Raw genomic sequence first — 19,612 nt, 5'->3', positions numbered from 1 at the left:
GGCAAGTGACAAAAAAGACAAATTTGGCTCTTCTATTTGCTGATAACGTTATAGGTTCTGTTTGAATATTCTGGTTCGTCTTCTCAGTATAAAATGTCGTAAATATGGGCATTTAAAATTCTGTATATGCTGGTGGGAGCAGTGGAAAAAAATAGCAATGGTTGGTAACATAATAGTCTGTGTGGTTTTTTGGGGGGGGAGGGGCACACATAAGATTTCCTCCAAATAATTTACGTGGTTGCCATTGTAAATACCTACCAGTGTTTCGATGAGGAAGCCTTATCCTGCTGCTTGTTTGGAGCCTGCTGCAGGAGGCACAAGGCTGTCCAGCTGCTGACGGTGTCCTGTATTAATCAACCACTCATAAAACTTGTTTTCTACAAGTACCTGAAACTGCTTCCTTTGATCCCTAAAATGGCAAAAACAATGCACTCACATTAATTTTATACCAAGTGGTTATAAAATGCTTTAATAGGATAAATTTTAAATTATTTCTAGTTATTCATTTGTTCTCTCTGAATGACTGCTTTGTTCAGTGCTACATACTACATCACCACCACCACCACCACCAAAAAAAAAGAAAAAGATTGGTCAAATACAATTCTTTGTAAAAACTTGTCAGTAATTATATATTTTGTTCTACTGTGATTATTCACTCAACAGATACTGAGGACCAGTGATGGTGGGTAGTGTTCTGACTGATAAGACGTGTAAAGAAAAGAGAAATGGCCTCTGTCCAGGCAGCTCTGCACCACAAGACTCCAGAGGGAGTGGTTCCCATTGTGATCTATGTAGTCTGTGCTCCCTGTGAACTGCATATTCTAGCAGGGAATACAGGTAATAAATAACGTGTGTGTGTGTGTGTGTGTGTGTGTGTGTGTGTGTGTGTGTACGAACTTAAGTAGTTAGAAAAACAGAGCAGAGTAGGGAAATTGAGAGTATTGGGAATGCTAATTTAGAAAGGACGGATAGGAGACACCTAAGATCACACTCAAGCAGAAATCTGAATGAAGTCGTGGATTAAGCAACATAAATATCCAGAGAAGAACATTCCAGGCAGAGGGAACAAAAACTGCAAAGGCTCAAAAGTGAAAGAATATTTAACACGTTCAGGATAAGCAAGAGAAGAGAAGCTCCTGACAGCCAGGAGTTGGCTTAGCACCTAGGCTTAGCTAGGCCTAGGTGTAGTCTGGATCTGGCCTGGCTGTGGTGCTCTTCTGTTAAACATAAATAATCCCACAGCACACCAATAGCAGACAAGATCATTGTGGGATGATGCTAGATCAACACAAAAACAAAACCACTCCATAATCATATCTCAGGTCTGGGTGAAAAACAAAAACATTTTGTGATCCACACCACAAAAATGACTGAGCATTACCCTTTCCTGGCTAATGAGTGACTGCTGTTTCTTTACAATTACATTTTTATCCCCTTTATTCCTTTAATATAAAAATTGTTATAATACCACATCACAGAATCACCCTCACTTCCAGATTGCATCCAACTCACAAGACCCTTCCCCAAATCATCTATCAGCCAAAATGCAATGATCAGTTCTTTTAAACATGCTTTTATGGAGATGTAACTAATTATCTCCCTCCTTGCAATAAGTAATGATATCCAACTTTATTCTACAGATACATTCCTGGTGGTGTATGGCTGGATGGCAATGAGTAAGTAAGATCATAGTATGGTGGGAGGACAGTGAATAAGGAAAAGAATGGCAGAAAAATGAGGCAGAAAGGACCTGGTAGGTACCACGAAGGTTTTATATTGCATTTTATTTCAAGTATGACAGGGACTCATGAGAGGGGCCACAGTAAGGAAATTATATAACCTAATCACTTTAAAAGGATGATGTTGGGAGTTTCCTTTCAAATTAGCAAACAATTCCTGTCTTTCCATGTTCCCAAGGTGAAATTGTGTGCTTTTCCTTGTTTCTAGTGTTATCAAGGATCTTACCACTTGAAGACACCATAACTCACAGTTAACATGTATTAAGTGCCTTACTACATTCCAGATTCTGCACATGTGTATAAGCTTTCTGTATGTGTGGGAAAATCTAGGCATCTAAATACCAGCAGCATCCAAACAACAGCATTGCTTTAAAAGAATGTTTTTCCAATGATCCACTTTTATATCACATCATTATAATGATTATATTACATATGATAATAGTTCACAGAAAACAGTAGAGACACTAAGAACCTAGGTTCTGGAACCAGGCTGACTAGATGCAAATCCTGACTCCCGTGTGACTTTGGGTAAATTACTTAAATTTCTCTGTTCCTTAATTTCATCATCCATGATCAGGAATTGTTCAGTTCAGCTCACTCAGTCGTGTCTGACTCTCTGCGACCCCATGAACCAGGCCTCCCTGTCCATCACCAACTCCCAGAGTTTATCCAAACTCATGTCCATTGAGTTGGTGATGCCATCTAACCATCTCATCTTCTGTCGTCCCCTTCTCCTGCCTTCAATCTTTCCCAATATCAGGGTCTTTTCAAACGACTCAGCTCTTCACATCAGGTGGCCAAAATATTGGAGTTTCAGCTTCAGCATCTGTCCTTCCAATGAACACCCAGGACTGATGTCCTTTAGGACGGACTGGTTGGATCTCCTTGCAGTCCAAGGGACTCTCAAAGAGTCTTCTCCAACACCACAGTTCAAAAGCATCAATTCTTCTACGCTCAGCTTTCTTTATAGTCCAACTCTCACATCCACACATGACTACTGGAAAAACCATAGCCTTGACTAGACGGACCTTTGTAGACAAAGTAATATCTCTGCTTTTTAATATGCTGTCTAGGTTGGTCATAACTTTCCTTCCAAGGAGTAAGCGTCTTTTAATTTCATGGCTGCAATCACCATCTTCAGTGATTTTGGAGCCCCAAAAAAAGTCAGCCACTGTTTCCCCATCTATTTGCCATGAAGTGATGGGACCAGATACCATGATCTTAGTTTTCTGAATGTTGAGCTTTAAGCCAACTTTTTCACTCTCCTCTCTCACTTTCATCAAGAGGCTCTTTAATTCTTCTTCTCTTTCTGCCATAAGGGTGGTGTCATCTGCATATCTGAGGTTATTGATATTTCTCCTGGCAGTCTTGATTCCAGTCTGTGCTTCATCCAGCCCAGCGTTTCTCACGATGTACTCTGCATATAAGTTAAATAAGTAGGGTGACAATATACAGCCTTGACGTTAGGAAGAAAAAATGAGTTAATACATAGAAGGTGCTTAGAACAGTACAGGGCACATAGTAAGTGCTCAGTACGTCTTACTTACTTTTATGGTCATCAGCATTGTTTGCTAAGCTGAACATGACTGATCCGTATTATTAGTATCCTGGTGGCTCAATCCATGAGATACAAAACAAGTAGTTTGGAGGAGAATAGATACATGTATATGTATGACTAAGTCCCTTTGCTGTCCATCTGAAACTATCACAACATTGTTAATTTGCTATACCTCAATACAAAACAAAAAGGGTTTTAAGAAAAGAATCTAAATGCAAGTGTGTAAGTATATCTTATATACTTCCTTCCTTAATCCATATGCCACAAAAATGCATCCAGAAAATTAGACGGCTGGATCGAGTCTTTTTTCAACAGTTTCTCTTAGAATGAAGTTAATTCTAACAGGTCACGTCTCAGATATTGAGTAAACAATCTCGCCTAGAAGATATGTCTTTTGAACTCATCACTAAGCAGGGTGTCTTACACTCACAGTACTACACATGGTACAGGACACACCACTACCGTGTCTTATACCTGCATCATTACTGTAAGTTATCTTTATTAATGAACCTTTATATCTTATCAGGTAGAAAATACACCATATATATGTGATATAGCCCAGAGATAGATCAGATGACACCTTCAGTGTCACACAGCAAGTGGCATGGTCTGTACTAATTCCTGAGTCAGAGTACTTTCCACTACAATACAGACACAGCTGTCCAAAGAACAACACTAATTTTAACATCCAATAAAATCAAGAGAGCTAATTAAAATAGGCACTCCTACTTACACATCAAATCACAGCTCTGGATCATGAGAAATAGAAACATTTTTAGAATGGCTGCTATTTTCTAAGATAATGATAATCAGGAAAAATAATAACAAACAAAAAACTATTACCAAGCAAATGGAATCCAATTATTAAAGTAAGAGTTTTTCTAAGTCTTAAGGATCAAGACATTATTAGGATATAGGACATTTCATGTAAACAGCCTCCAAAAGAACTTGATACCCTCTTCTCAAACTAGCTCCAGCTCCCAAATGGACAGTGCTGTGGGAGAAGCACCCCTCCATCCTGTGGTACTATAATGTTTCTTAGTTATCTTTCCTAACATCTCTAACAAAATTAAATACCAAAATATTGTACAGAAAATAATTACTTAATTATTAAATAATTACTTAATAATTATTCTGAGCACCCACTACTTTTTAAGTTGTACATGCTATTCTGTCCAGAAGAAAAGTGATCAAAGGTGTCTAAACTGGAGTCCAATTTTTGAAGTCATCTTTGTCTTTTTTAGAAAATCTTGTACCAAGTTCAGCCTCCTGTCAAAGTATTTCTGGTTTCCACACCCTTTATCTCCACTCTAGTCCAGTTTTTTAGTCTAGAATACTGTAATATCACCCTGACTTCTCTCTTTCAGATCTAATCAAAGGATCTTCATATGTGCCAATCACATTTCTTTATCTGCCATACCATCTAATGTGGTTTGCACATTGTAGGCATTTTATAAATGTTCCTGGATAAATGAAATGGATTTCTGAACTTCATTCCATTGTTAAAACCTTTTTATGCCTTCTATTATTTAATTCCACATAAATCTAACTCTTATTGACTGATATGCAAGATTCTACATAATCTGGCTTGATCTACTCATACAAGTTTAAATATCATTATCCACACCCTGAATCTTGTTTAAGCAACTGATTTCCAGGACACCTTAAGTCTGCTTCTGTTTCCACATCTGTTCCTCTAGTGCTGTTTCAAGTATTCTGCCTAACCCTCAATTCCTATCCAAACTCTGCTCAGTTTTAAATGTCCAACACAAATTCTTTTTCCTCCATCAATCTTCTCCAACTACCCACACTCATGTTTTCTAAATCTTTATATATGCTTTATATATAGCGTGTCCCTGGCTCTTAGAGTTTAAAGACAAGTACCCTTGAAATAAAATTTTGTGGTGGACATAATAAACCATAAGCATCTATTATATCAAGCATGTTATTAAAAACAAGATACTTCAGTACCTACAAAGTAAGAAAAAAACAATTTCAGAATAAAAGACAGTATTCTAAGTTGACTAAATTTAGCACTACTTAAAAACACTGTACTTGTTTTTCACATTTTACTATGAATTAGGAACTTTGACAAAAACTGGCACTAGTCCATGGACCAGCATTAGGAATCGACTTCTCGGAAGTCTATCTGTAGAGTAGAGGAGCCAGGACCTGTATTTTTAACAAGCTCTTTAGATGATCCTGACACACAACCATTTGAGAACCACCAATATAGTGCAGAGGAGAAAATTAAAAACTAAAAGTAATCCATTTATGATTGACCTTATATATGGTCCTTCATTTAAGTCTTATATCTGCCAGTTAAACTGAAGCTTCTTAAAAGGAGAGAGTCTATTTGGGAAGGTCATGTACATACTGCTATATTTAAAATGGATAACTAACAAAAACCTATTGTATAGCACATGGAACTCTGCTCAGTGTTATGTGGCAGCCTGGGTAGGAGGGAATTTTAGGGGAAAATGGATACATGGATTATGTATGGCTGAGTCCCTTCACTGTTCCCCTGGAACTATCACAATATTGTTAACTGGCTATACCCCAATACAAAGTGGTTTTTTGTGTATAAAAAAAATAAAATTTACTATACCAAAAAAAAAAGGAGGGAGTCTAATACTTGAGTATCCACTTGCTCCCATCCCCCAACCAAACAGTACCTGGAATACTGACCTTAACAAAAGACACACTTTGTCTATTTTGTTTGTTTAGCACAATTCTAAACATGTGCAGATTAATTTGGGGGGCTTCCCAGATGGCGCGGTCATAAAGAATCTACTTGCCAATGCAGGAGACACAGGTTTGGGGATTGGGAAGATCCCCTGGAGTAGGAAAAGGCAACCAACTCCAGTAGTCTTGCCTGGAGAATTCCATGGACAGAGGAGCCTGGTGGGCTTCAGTCTATGGGGTCACAAAAGAGCCAAACACGACTGAGAGACTGAGCATGCATGCAGATTAATTTGCTTTCCCGTGGAGTTTTACATAAGACAAGTTACTACTTACTTCTAGAAAATACTCACTTTGTTAAACGAGCTTCCTTCACAGTTTTCTGCCAGACCTGTATCTTTTTTTCCCTTTGGCTCAGTGCTTTCTGATATGCAGATGGAAGACCCCCAGGTATCTCTGTTGTGTCCCCTTCCATTTCAAATGGAATAATAAACACATAGAATTCACATGGTGATAGGAGTCGGAAGACACTTGGGCTGCTGTTCTCTCTGCACACAATCATGGGATTATCCCAATAGTTAGGCACTGTAGCAAGGCCGGTCCTAGCCATGTGGTCCTCCAGCATTGGGTAATGGGTATGAAAAGGGGCAAAAGTTACTCTCTGGTTCCCAGAGAGAATAAGGGGGCGTGTAGGTGTCAGAATGTGAAAGATGCAACCTGTCGTCGACGAGATGGACAGACGATGGCAAACAGCAATGACTTTAACGTTGTCACAGCTGTGGAGGTGAAGAGCAGTCTGTACAGGGCCCAGGACAAAGGTGCTATTTCTGCACTTCTCAATTGTCACGGATCTGAAAAATGAGGTAAATTCCTTTGAATAAGATTAAAAAACGTTTGACTACAATATTACTCTGTGATGACAAATAAAAGGACCCCATTCTAAAGAAGATGTAACAATGTCAGAACACTATGAAGACTGCTTACCGTAAGGGAGAGAGCAGATATATAAAAGACTCGTTGCAACGATGGATCTTTACATGTGCCCCCACCAGAGTATCTGAGCTCTTGGCCAATGTCTGCTTGTAAACCTGGCTCATCACCACCATGCGGTGCATCCTTGGGGCCACATGAGTATTACAGGCAATCTTCGCTCTCTTGGTTGTCCCTTCAACTATTTAAGAAAAATACAAACGAGATAGTTTCAAAGGAAACCCATCATCCAAATGAGCTCATAAATATCTACATGTCCATATGTCTAAAATTAGATACATAACAGGTTTAAAAAGTGTTAGATCTGAGTGTCAGGTAAAGAGCTGTATGCTATACTACTCTCTGTGCTTTTCTGTATGTTGCCAAATTTTAAATTGTCTTTTTAAAAAAAGGTTAAATCTACAATCCATTCAAGATTGCCTATAGATCTAAGATTTTTTTCATGTCTACTCTTCAAGTTAAGTAATGTGCCTAAGGCCATATGGCTAGTAAGTGGTAGAGTTGACGCAATTCAAGTATCTTCCCCAACTCACCTTAATTTATCATCCCAACTCTGAAATATTCTTTTTAAATTGCCATAATACAAATTCTGAACTCCTCCCAAGTTACTTACCACATCATTCCATGCATTCTATTTAGGTTCATGTCTTTACTCCCGGGATCATTACTGAGAGTACATCTTCCTCTCAGACATGGTGCCTTGCACAAACTCACACTCAAAAACTCTGTGCAGGCTGCCCTCCTAACACAGTCTCCCCATGACGTCATTGCTTTCTCAGACTGTACTTCCCTGCAAGCCACCAGGACCACTCTTGTAAAGAAAACTGCCAAATGTGGAGAGGTCACGTAGTACGCTCTTCTTCTTTTAAAACAATTCTTGTTTTCTTTTATTAGAAAACTAATATACGGCTACTGCAGAAAACTTTTAAATACTATAAGTAAAACAAGATAAAAATTATTTGTAATCCTACTATCTAACACATTTTATAATCCTAAGAGCTCAGATGTCCTTTTTCCTCCTAGTACTTACCCTAGCAATGTTTAAAAACTTACTTGCACTTTTATTTCTTTTATCAACATTAACAATTATATAGTATCTCCTGTTTATAGGAGCCATACATACCTGAGAGTCTGACCTCATGCTACAGCAATAACTTGGTTGCATATAAAATACTTGGATCATTGTAGATGTTGCTCAACTGTTTTCTGAATTTTAGCATTACAAAAATTTGATACAAAAGTGATTTTTTTTTTTTTTTTTTTACAGTTGCATGGAAACTATTTTCTCTTTATCTCTGAAACTCAAAGATTTTGGAAGTATATTCTAGTCTTTTCCCATTAATTTTGCCTGGCATTTGCCTTAGTGCAGCACCTATTTCTGAGGCCCTCTTCTCTTAAAACTTATACCTGGGCTCCAAGAAGTCATACAGTACCTGAACCTATCCCATTAGCCATCACTGGACGATCAGAAGTAGATACCTTTGCAACCAAAGCCAAATTCTCTCTACTATGAATTTACATTTCTAATTCAGAAATAGCTAGTCTGCCTGTGTCTGTAAAGCTAAAAGAACTTCATTTTTGCAACAACTCTATGAGGGTATAACTGTGGAATAGCCAATTTCTGCTAAGTGGCACAGAAAATGGGAAAGCTTCAAGCAAATCAGCATGAGAGTGAGAGGGAAAATGAGCCAGAAAAGACAAAAGTAAAGCAAAGAAAGAACTAACTGAAGTTGGAGTTTCTGTTAGCTGCAACCAAAGCAAGTTGGACTAATGAGTCAACTGAGATTGTTGCTGCCTTGAGAAAAAATCTCATTTACAAAAGAGATGTTCCCTTTTTTCCCTTTTATAGTAGCAATATTCTTGAGGTCTTCCACAAAAGATGTGTGATCACTAATACATCAGAAAATACTAGGTTCCATAACCTGTCATTCAATTTAATATAGATTAAGATATTAATAAATACCTTGGTGAGCCCAAGCCAATTTCTTTCCAGACTTGAGGCAAGCAGATGTACCAAATGGATTCCCAGTCAAGCAGGTTCTTAACCAGGCTTCCAGCTTGTAGAAAGAAAAAGTCTTAGAGGTCTTTGAGAAGCCAGTTTCCGCATGCAGTGGTTGCCACAGTGCAAGTTCATAGAGCGGGTATATCTTCCTAGCTCCACTCACTGTACCTTCGATAAGAAAGCTGAGCGCCACAACAGCTTCCCGAGAGACTAGACTACTGTGGGTTGAATGAAATGATGCAGTAAGTTGCTCTGGGTCTAAAAGCAGCTCAAGGAGATCTGACAGATGATCACAGACAAAAGCCTGATGACTGTAATCATTCCAGTTCTAAAAAATATCAAAAGAAAGCACTCTTAACAGAACAAAGAGATTCAGTGAGATCTGAAACTTTCATATTTTAATTGTTTTATGTTTATACTTTGCCTCATCCCCCCAAAAGCATTTAAGGTGACTATACAAAACTTATAAAGATTTTCTGTGCATGTGATAGGTATAAAGAGATTCTATCCTACCTAAGATAATCCAAAAGTAACACTAGTAGCTAAGCTTCAGTGTGTGCCAAGCACTGTTAAAGAAACTTGATCATTATTTAGTCCTAGCAACAGTCTTAAATTAGATGCCATTACCATGCCCATTTCACAGATGAAGAAATGGAGATACAAAAAGAAATTTGCCCAAGGTCACACAGCTAGTAAATATTCTAAAAGTTTACATCAAACATTTCATGAAGCACTAGGTTTTTTAAATTTACCTTCTCAAATCACAGAACTAATTTCAAAATCTGATGAAAAAAGGCAACTGATCTTACAGTAGTCAGATTTAAAAGAAGTTATTACTTTGGGAATAAGCTTTGAGTTGGCAGACATTCTAAGAACTCGGCTCATTCATTTGACATATTTTTTTGAATACCTCTTATGTGATATGACCAGTGTTACGTGATGAATTATACAAACTGAGTAAGACATGGTTCCTGTCCTCAAGGAATTCAGCATCTGTGTAGTGAAATGACAATATAAACTAAAACACAATGAGATAAGACCTACAGCAGAGATCTGAAAGATGTTCTATGGGCAGGAGAGGAACAAGAACGTCATTTGGGGAAAACAAATCTTAGTGTAGTGCTGTTTGCATAGATTCTTGATTGACATTGGTAGTTTTGCAAACAGATCAGGAAAAAAGGCATTCTAGCCCTAGGAAACTGCATCCAAAGGCCCATAGGAGTAAAATTACATGCTATGTTGAGAGACATGAAAATTCTGGGTGGGGTGTAGGGAGCATGCTGGGAAGTGGCAGGGAAAGGTAAAATGGTAGGTAGCGTCCATTCAGCAAAAGCCTTGCATGAAATACTAAGGTCTCTGGGCTTCATTGTGTGTGCCAGAGATTTTCAAACTATTTTGTAAACAGCTATACCATTTTCTCTTTTGAATAAACTCTCTTTTGGATGCCAGGGAACACTTCAAAGCAGAGCTGCCCACAACCTCACCTGCTCTTCCCCCTTCTTGCTGCATCTCCCTCCCCCGTAGTAAGCAGGCTGGAGAGGACTCCAAGAGTACAAGGGTGAAGACAACAATGACAGTGAGAATTCACTGGTGGAGTTCTGACAGGAGATGGATACAACTGATCTGTATTTAGGAAACTCCAGTGTAGTAGGTGGGCTACAGATTAAAAGCAGGACGATCAAGTAGGATCGAATACCAGAAATAAAAGCAAAAAAAAAAAAAAAAAAAAAAGACACTAGGACCTATATAAGAAGAAGAAGAAAGACAAATTTTTAAAGTTATTTTGGAATCAGAATCAATAAGGCTTGACAAATAAGTAGGCAAGGGTGGTGATAAAGAGAGCATGGACGGCTGGCTGGTAGTAACTTTCACTGGCACAGGGAATACAAGTTAATTTAAGTGAAGGGAGATTTACTGCAGGGACACATAGTCATCTCCCAAATGGAAGTACAGGGAGGCCTCATCAGAACCGGAACCGGAAAGCCAGTTTGAACCTCTTCCTCTCCCAGGACGCTCTGCATATCTGTTCCATTCTCTTCTTTTTCTCTGATTCCCTCAGAGTTTAATCCATCATAACTCAGGTCACTCGCAAATGTGCTAGCTGTTCTGGTCTCAATGCCACATGAGCTACCAGCTCAAATACCCATCACCAACTGGTAATCTCTTCAACCCCTTGGGGTATTGTCTGGGCCATGGTCACCATTTCAAATCAGACCACTTTCAAATTCATGCCAAGGAATGGGTTACTCTAGTTAAGTGTCCATCCCTGATCCAGTCAGTTGCTGGGAGATGCCATACACAAACCAAAGTCACCATATCCTGGTGCTTACTGTGCAACAAGTCATGTGCTGTATATTACTGAATTCTCACAGCCACTCAGAAATAGGCATTATCATCACCATGCAGAGAAAAGAAGCCAAGCAAGAGAAGTTAACTGACTTGCCTACAATCATGTGAAATCGAATTCATCAACATTTGCAAAAATGTGAACACTAATTAAGAGTCAAGTAAATGATTTGCCAGAAAATTATCTAAGTGATTTTTGTGTCACTGAAGGAACTGAAATCACTTCTCTATGTTGATTAAGACTGCACATGTTGATTTTGTTTTATAAATAGGAAAAAAGGCAAAACAAAACAAGCCAGCAAATCTCTGGCTTATATAAGTTATTCAAAGTAATTTTTAATGAAGGCAATATATCTCCCTCGAAAATTGTCCCTGTCAGAGAAAGAGACCATAATTTAAACAGTACCTTATTATGACAACTGGATTTTTCAGTCAGGTCAGGAGACTGAGCTCTGTGTCTGGGACTAGGCCACTCTTCCCCAATCAAAGATGTCCTCAGGGAGACCTTGTTTAACTGCTGTATATGTAAGAAGAGCAGAAACTGCAGGGTGTCCACGGAAAGCTGTCCAAGAAGAAAGTAAATGATGAATCCATGTCCTAAAATGACATCAACCACTAGTCTACAACTAAGTAGGTATAGTAAAAGAAAGTCACAACAGTGTTCTGATCCTAAAAGGACAAATGCAAAAATGTTTCTAGCATTGGATGCAGGTGTCTCTGGCACCCAGATGTAGGAGTGTCTAAAACTAATTAAACTGGAGTCACTTATCTTCTCAGAAAGCTATGTAGCATCTATGGCCACTGATAGTCTCTCCCAAAAGTCATGAAGCCCATTCTTTTTAGAAGTATATTATTTCAGAAGTTTAAAATTATATTTAAAAAACCTTAGTAATTTGAATTAAAAAGTAGAAAGAAAGGAAGGAAATTTAATCAAGACACAGAAGTTAAACATAATCATAAACTAATCAAGAAAGTTTAGGATATCAGGGCAACATCTGAAATTGTATGTAATTTTTTGGTGTATGGTATTCTGTGGAGGAGTAGGCCTCAGGTTTTCATCAAAATCTTTAAAAAGTGCTTGATTAAAAAAAAATACTGGCCTGACAAATGTTTCTAAATCATTTCTTATTTGAAGAAGGTATGGTTTGAAGCTCATGATTATCCTCATATACCCATTCCCATACACATACAATGGAGGCAAAAAAGTGAAGTAATACCTCTAGGATTACAGCTATATTCACCCTGATTGCCAACACGGCTCAAAATCATGAAGCCTAAGGAACTTAAAAATATGGGTTCTCAGAACCACCTAAACCTAGCTATTCAGATCAGCAGTCAACATGGAACCTCATGAATCTATGTATTTTTTTTTAGGTTTTTTCCTTAACTAAAGTTACTTTCTTAACTAAACCTTTTGAGGTAACTGTAGTTTCACATGCAGCTGCAAGAACAAAGATCTGATGTATTCTTTACTCAATTTCCCATCTTGCAAAACTATTGTGCAATAGTATTGACAGGGTATTGACATGGATGCAGTCAGGGTAGAGAACACTTCCATCCACACGGATCCTTCATGTTGCCCTTTTATAGCCACACCAACTTCCCACCTTCCCTCACCCCTTCTTCAGCCCCTGGCCACTTTTCTGTTCTCTATTTCCATAATTTTGTCATTTCAAGAATGTTACATAAACGGAATCACAGTATGTCATCTATTGGGACTGACTTTTTTCACTCAACATAATTTCCTGATTTTATACATATTAGTACTTCCGTTTAATAATTATGTGTTATACTGTCATTACTCCTCCATATACCCGCCTCTCCATGAGACTATGAGATCTCTTTTTCATTTTTATGTTCCTAATAACTAGCACACATAGTAAGCACTCAAAAAACACTGGGGCTTCTTGAAGGTTTTATTCATCTCTGTATCCACAGCACTCACTACTGCACATAGGAGGCACTCAATAAATGTTTAAGGGCTGATGCTGAAGCTCTGACACCTTGGCCAATTGATGCCAAGAGCGGACTCCTGGAAAAGACCCTGATGCTGGGAAAGATTGAGGGCAGGAGGAGAAGGGGACAACAGAGGATGAGATGGCTGGATGGCATCACTGATGCAATGGACGTGAACCTGGGCAAACTCTGAGAGAGAGCAAGGGAGAGGGAAGCCTGGAGTGCTGAAGTTCATGGGGTCACAAAGAGTTGAACATGATTTAGCGACTGAACAACAACTAATTATAATGCCCTTCTCCTCCTGGTTGCTTGCCAAACTTTTTTTCAATTTCCAAAACCTTGTTTAGATATTATTTCATGTGGTAGAGTCTCACTAGGTGCTAACTAAATACCTTTCCCTCCTTGAGCACACAATCAGATGGCATTTCCCAGCCTCCTTTGAAACTGGATATGGCATACCTGGGTTACAATCAATGGAATATGGGTGGATTTACACATACCACTTTCAAGCCTCCCAAAGAATACACGTGAAGGACTCAGGCCCTAGTGGGCATGGCCGTAGCAAACTGTGTTTTATTTGCAATTTTCACTTCCTCATCTTCCAAGGGGCTTACATGGCTCTACCTATGGCCACAGGATTTCCCTACTTCCTATGAGGCAGATTCCTTCCCATCTTAATAATATCAGGCATGGACACATGACAAGGCTTTAGCCAGTGGAACAAAAGTAGCTGCCGTTTATGTCACATTTGAGCAAAAATTTTAAGAGATGTCAAAACTTTTCTCCTATTCTTTTGCTCTTCCCTTCTATCGTAAGACAGGCATGACCTTCACAGAAGCTGTTCCTTCAGCCTGAGTCCCCAGATGGGCAGAAACAGAGCCAGAGCCTGGAAAAGAGCTTTCACTAAGGTGCAAACTAAAAGTCAAATAAGCAAGAAATAAACTCCAGTTACTGTAAGCCACTGGAATTTCATTTTTGTTTGTTTTTAACTGCAGCACAGCAGACTAGTACAATAGTGGCTCCAAAAGACAGAAGATGCCTGAGTCATTGCTTAGACAACAGCAGCCTAGAGACTCATCCAACCAGATGCCTCATGTTGGACTGCCGCATGAATAAGAAATCAAATGTTATTGCGCTAAGCCACTGAAATGCTGGACTCACTTGTTACTGTAATAAGCTTACTCTGATTAATATACTTTCCCTGTAAAGTCTTTCCTCATCACCAGAATTAACTATTCTCTTCTCTATTCTGTTTCTGTACTCTATGCATACTTTTACTGTACATTCCATACTATTAAATAGTACTTTTTAAGCTGAAGTATAGTTGATTTACAATATTGTGTTAAATTTCATGTGTACAGCAAAGTGATTCGGTTACAAACACACACACACAATTTGATCATTTTTCATTATATATATACATTTGATTCTTTTCCATTAGAGTGTATTATGAGATATTGAATATAGTTCCCTATGCCATATAGCAGATCCTTGTTGTTTATCTATTTTATATATGGTAGTGTGCATCTGTTAACCCCATACTCCTAATTTATCTCCCCACTTCACAAGTTTGTTTTCTATGGCTATGAGTCTGTTTCAGTTTTGCAAATAAGTTCATTTGTACTATTTTCTATATCCACATAGAAGTGGTATCGTATTTGTTTTTCTCTGTCTTACTTCATTTAGTATGATAATCTCTAGGATCATCCATGTTGTTGCAAATGGCATGATTTCATTCTTTTCTATGATGAGTAATTAATATATGTGTCTTCCTTATCCATTCATCTGTTGACAGACACTTAGGTTGCCTCCAAGTGTTAGCAAATATAAACATCCTGCCATGAACACTGGGGTACTTGCCTCTTTTCAAATTAGAGTTTTCTTTGGATATAGGTCCAAGAGTGGGATTGCTGGATCATATGGTAGCTTTATTTTTATTTTAAGGAACCTCCAAACTGTTTTCCATAGTGGCTGTACCAATTTACATTCCCGTCAACAGTTTGCAAGGTAGTCTTTTCTCCACACCCTCCCCAGCATTTGTAATTTGTAGATTTTTTGATGATAGCCATTCTGAATGGTGGGAGGTAGTACCTCAAAGTGGTTTTTATTAAACAATTTTTATTAGAGTATAGTTGATTTGGGCTTCCCTAGTGGCTCAGATGGAAAAGAACCTGCCTGCAATGCTGGAGACCCAGATTCGATGCTTATGTTGGGAAGATCCCCTGGAGAAGGGAATGGCAACCCACTCCAGTATTCTTGCCTGGAGAATCCCATGCACAGAGGAGCCTGGTGGGCTACAGCCGATGGGGTCACAAAGAGTTGGACACGACTGAGTGACTAATACAATAACAGTTGATTTACAAGGTCTGTTAGTTTGAGGTGCATAGCAAAGTGAATCAGTTACACATACATCCACTCTTTTTTAGATTCTTTTCCCATATTGGTCATTTCAGAGTACTGAGTAGAATTCAATGTGGTTTTTGATTTGCACTTCTCTAATAATTAGCATTGTTGGTCATCTGCATGTCTTTTTTGAAGAAATGTTTATTAAATAGCACCTTTTTACACACACCAGCTTCCCCTACTAGTCTATGAGCTCCATGAGGGCAGAGCTGCTAGTCTAATTATCTTTGACTCCCAGCACACAACAGATGCACACTTAAAAGTAGGCAGGTGCTCTTACCGTAACAGTCAACAGTTCGTAAGCACTCACATACCTCAATATTAGTTTTAATGTCAATGAAAATATTTCCCTCTTCCAATTACAGGGTTTCTATATCATTATCACTTTGAAAGTAGATGAGTATGGATTGCTAAGTAAGGACTAATTCACTAAATACTGCCAAACTGGAAATGCTAAAACTTAAATGGTGCTTTGGGATCACATGGTCATTAAAATCTAAACATGTATAATATCATATATGAAACGAATCGCCAGTCCAGATTCGATGCACAATACTGGATGCTTGGGGCTGGTGCACTGGGACGACCCAGAGGGATGGTACGGGGAGGGAGAAGGGAGGGGGGTTCAGGATAGGGAACATGTATATACCTGTGGCGGATTCATGTTGATGTATGGCAAAACCTATACAATATTGTAAAGTAATTAACCTCCAATTAAAACAAATAAACTTATATTAAAAAAATACAAAAAAATAAAGTTGAGCATCATTAAAATATTAAAAAAATAAATCTAAAACTTGCACACTCTACAGCTAGTACAAAAATTTTAAATAGTTTATTTCCCAAAGTAACTAAACACACACACATATAAATTCATACCTGATTTCTTTGCTTTTCGACTTCATCCTCAGACATGCAGTTGGACAGAATCTCAGACCATTCCAGGCGCTCCTCTGGTGTCTTCATTGCAAGACTATCAAACATTTCAAAGTAAAGCCATGCCAGATCCTTAGCCAACTGCAGCTTCCCACATGCAATGTGCCTCCATGTAGACCAAGACAGGCGTGGGTAACCTCCCTCTATGGTCCGTGTTCGCACATAGGTGGATATCTTCCTGAGATAGTGAAGACTGAACTTGGACGGAGGGGGAATCTGCAAGGCACCCACTATGAAGGGTTCTGCTTTCACCCAGAGGAGAACTCCGGACTGATCCATATTATCTCTAAGGACATCTGCGTGAAAAGGCTTCTTTGCATACCTAGGAAACAAAGTTTCTTTACAAACTAATTTGAAACAAAACTCATTTACACATTTTCTTGTAAGGTGACCTTTCCCTTAACTGTTTTTAAATGTACTGCTGCTGCTGCTAAGTCACTTCAGTCGTGTCCGACTCTGTGCGACCCCATAGACGGCAGCCCACCAGGCTCCCCTGTCCCTGGGATTCTCCAGACAAGAACACTGAGTGGGTTGCCATTTCCTTCTCCAATGCATGAAAGTGAAAAGTGAAAGTGAAGTTGCTCAGTAGTGTCCAACTCCTAGCGACCCCATGGACTGTGGCCCACCAGGCTCCTCCATTCATGGGATTTTCCAAGCAAGAGTGCTGGAGTGGGGTGCCATTGCCTTCTCCGTTTACATGTACTAGGTCAGTTTAAAAAGTGAATCCAGTTCATCAAACAAAAGCAGAATAGATTTTTTGGTCAGATCTCATCATAATCTATTTGAGCAAGAAAAAAATGTGATAAAACCATCTGACTTGTTCAAAGTGGTTGTTCTAGGAAGAGTATAAATGCGTGAGGTATGAGATAGATGCCTGCTCAGGATAAAGAAAAGAAGAAACGGAAAAAAAGAGCCATCCTATCACCAGAAATCTTGCTCTACCCTGAGGGCAAACACTAATCAAAATAAGGGGAATAAAATTTCAAAGTCCAATCACTTACATATAGAGGATGAGATTGATTAAAGATTTGGATGTGTTAGTTGCCCATATGAGTGCAACATCAAGCACTAGCAGAGGTGGCAGACAAGAACGCTCATGTAAACATAAACCGAAAAAACTGATCAAGGAAATTAAAGCATCTTTATTTTCTGTAACAGTGAACCTGCTCTGGCATATTCTATTGTCCTTAGTTCGGGAGCAATATTTTTAGATTTTGTTTGTTCATTGCTTGTTGTAACAACAATACACCATTTTAATGGAATATTTATTAAATATCTAAAAATGGAAGGGGAGGAAAGTATCCATAGGCCTACCACCAAAGGGAAACTGGTTAATATTTTACTGTACTTCCTTCCTTTTTTCTACACAGGTTTTTGAATGTTCATAGTTGTGATAATACTGTATATTCTGCATTGTATAGTACAATTCTGTATTATTTTAAAAGCTGAAAAAATATACTCCAGTTTATTCAACTGTTCTATTTTCAGACACCTTGTAAATTTAAATTTTTTCACAAAAACAAGACAGACAAAATAGTGATCATTGTTGAAGCTGGATGATGAGCACGTGGGGGTTCACTTACCTATTCTACTTTTATATATGTGAAATTTTTCCATGATAAAAAGTTTAATGTTTTCACTTTTATAAATAATGCTGTAATTACCACCTTTCTGCATATATTCTGGCTTGTGATTAATTCCCAGAGAAAATTTTCAAATGTGCATTTGTGAAATGAAGTAATTGACATTTCACAAGTTCCTGCCATACGTCCACTGCTTTCCAAAATGATTATATAAAATTTTCCATCAGTTGACCAACCAATGGTTTTCACTGAGCACGCCTCAGCATTAACTTCACTTTAAAAACCTTCATTTTATGACTGGATGAAAAAAAGTTTTACTGCTATTTTTGTTTGGCACTTGATTCTAAGAAAGCTGTGCTTCTTTGGGGAATTCTCTGTTCAAAAAATAACGGACATAAATTACGTGCTTATTATGTGCCAGGCAGCATTCTAAGTATTTCATGCTTTTCACCTTCTTTCATCCTTACAATGACCTTAGAGATACATATATTATCCCCATTTTCAGATGAGAGAACTGGGGCTTAGAAAAGTTAAGTGAGTTACTTACCTAGAGTCACATACTTGAGTTGGCAGAGAAACCTGGATTAGAATTCAAGTCAATCTGACTTCAGAACTGAGCTACTTACACACATATATATTAATACTTTAGGAACCCAGTTTTAGGAGAATCTGGAAAGTGGGAGTGAATCTAGAAGAGAATTACCAGAATGAGTGGTCTTAAATGGAGGGCCACGTAAGGGCCAGGTGAAGAATCATGGAAGCATGAACCCCAGAAAGGGTGTGAGAGGGTGGATGACAGCTATCTGCGAATTTTCTGAGTAAAATCAGACGAGGCAGGTTCTGTGAGGAAGATCTTGGTCCGCTCCAGTATAGTCCACCTGTCTCTAAAGCGAGCAATCAAAAGCCCACTGGAGACGAACCCTCTATTCTAACCACGAAACTCGGGACGGCTAAATTCATAAACATAAACGGAAGCTCCTTTCCGCTTCCAAAGCTTCCCTGGGATCCTGGTTTTTTAGGAGGGGAGACCAGCGTGAGGCCCAAGGCCGTCCTCCCGAGGCTTCGCCGCCACCTCATCCGCTGTCCGGGGTAGGACGCGGTCCAGGTTAGGAGGCGGGATGTGCAGCCCGAGAGCGCCCAGATCAGACTTCGGGAACAGAGAAGCCCCAGCTAACAGGGTCTGTAGAGGACCCAAGACCTGGCGAGCGCAAAGGCTGCCTTCCCAGCCGGAGCCCGAAGCAAGATGGTCTCTCTCCTCCCTCCCTGGCGCGGGCCCGCGAGCGGTTACCTGCAAAGGCAACGAGCCGTTCCACCGGACCTCTCTGGGTGCGGCCGTGCCTTGCGCGCCAGACCGGCCCAGCGCTCGTCGCCCACCCTCTGCGCAAGCGCGAGGCCTAGCACCACCGAGACCTGGCGC

At 39.1% G+C, this 19,612-nt stretch overlaps 1 protein-coding gene and 1 long non-coding RNA gene across 4 annotated transcripts in view; one reads left to right on the top strand and one right to left on the bottom strand.

Moving 5' to 3' along the window:
• LOC123333832 overlaps nt 1–14,483 on the top strand; it is a 23,245-nt gene extending 8,762 nt beyond the window's left edge. Inside the window, exons 2-5 of the long non-coding RNA XR_006551451.2 lie at nt 664–837; nt 1,641–1,676; nt 14,090–14,181; nt 14,269–14,483. This is a non-coding gene — a long non-coding RNA (uncharacterized LOC123333832). The remainder of the gene's footprint in view (nt 1–663; nt 838–1,640; nt 1,677–14,089; nt 14,182–14,268) is intronic.
• TBCCD1 (TBCC domain containing 1) overlaps nt 1–19,612 on the bottom strand; it is a 23,366-nt gene extending 3,754 nt beyond the window's left edge. The window contains exons 1-7 of one of the 3 annotated variants that reach the window (XM_006058623.4): nt 19,484–19,612; nt 16,556–16,934; nt 11,724–11,879; nt 8,933–9,299; nt 6,964–7,150; nt 6,333–6,830; nt 259–409 (exon numbers count right to left, since the gene is read on the bottom strand). In XM_006058623.4, coding sequence (XP_006058685.2) covers nt 280–409; nt 6,333–6,830; nt 6,964–7,150; nt 8,933–9,299; nt 11,724–11,879; nt 16,556–16,891 — 1,674 coding nt within the window. In that variant the 5' untranslated portion in view covers nt 16,892–16,934; nt 19,484–19,612 and the 3' untranslated portion in view covers nt 259–279. Of the gene's footprint in view, nt 1–258; nt 410–3,101; nt 3,157–6,332; nt 6,831–6,963; nt 7,151–8,932; nt 9,300–11,723; nt 11,880–16,555; nt 16,935–18,742; nt 18,884–19,483 lie in introns of those variants that run through there. The other 2 variants (XM_025286880.3, XM_044943815.2) reach the window with 2 other exon arrangements.

This window comes from Bubalus bubalis, chromosome 1, assembly GCF_019923935.1.
Source record: "Bubalus bubalis isolate 160015118507 breed Murrah chromosome 1, NDDB_SH_1, whole genome shotgun sequence".
Taxonomy (NCBI): Eukaryota; Metazoa; Chordata; class Mammalia; order Artiodactyla; family Bovidae; genus Bubalus; species Bubalus bubalis.
The sequence above is the reverse complement of the archived record's forward strand: the minus strand, read 5'-3'. Positions and strand labels throughout refer to the sequence as shown.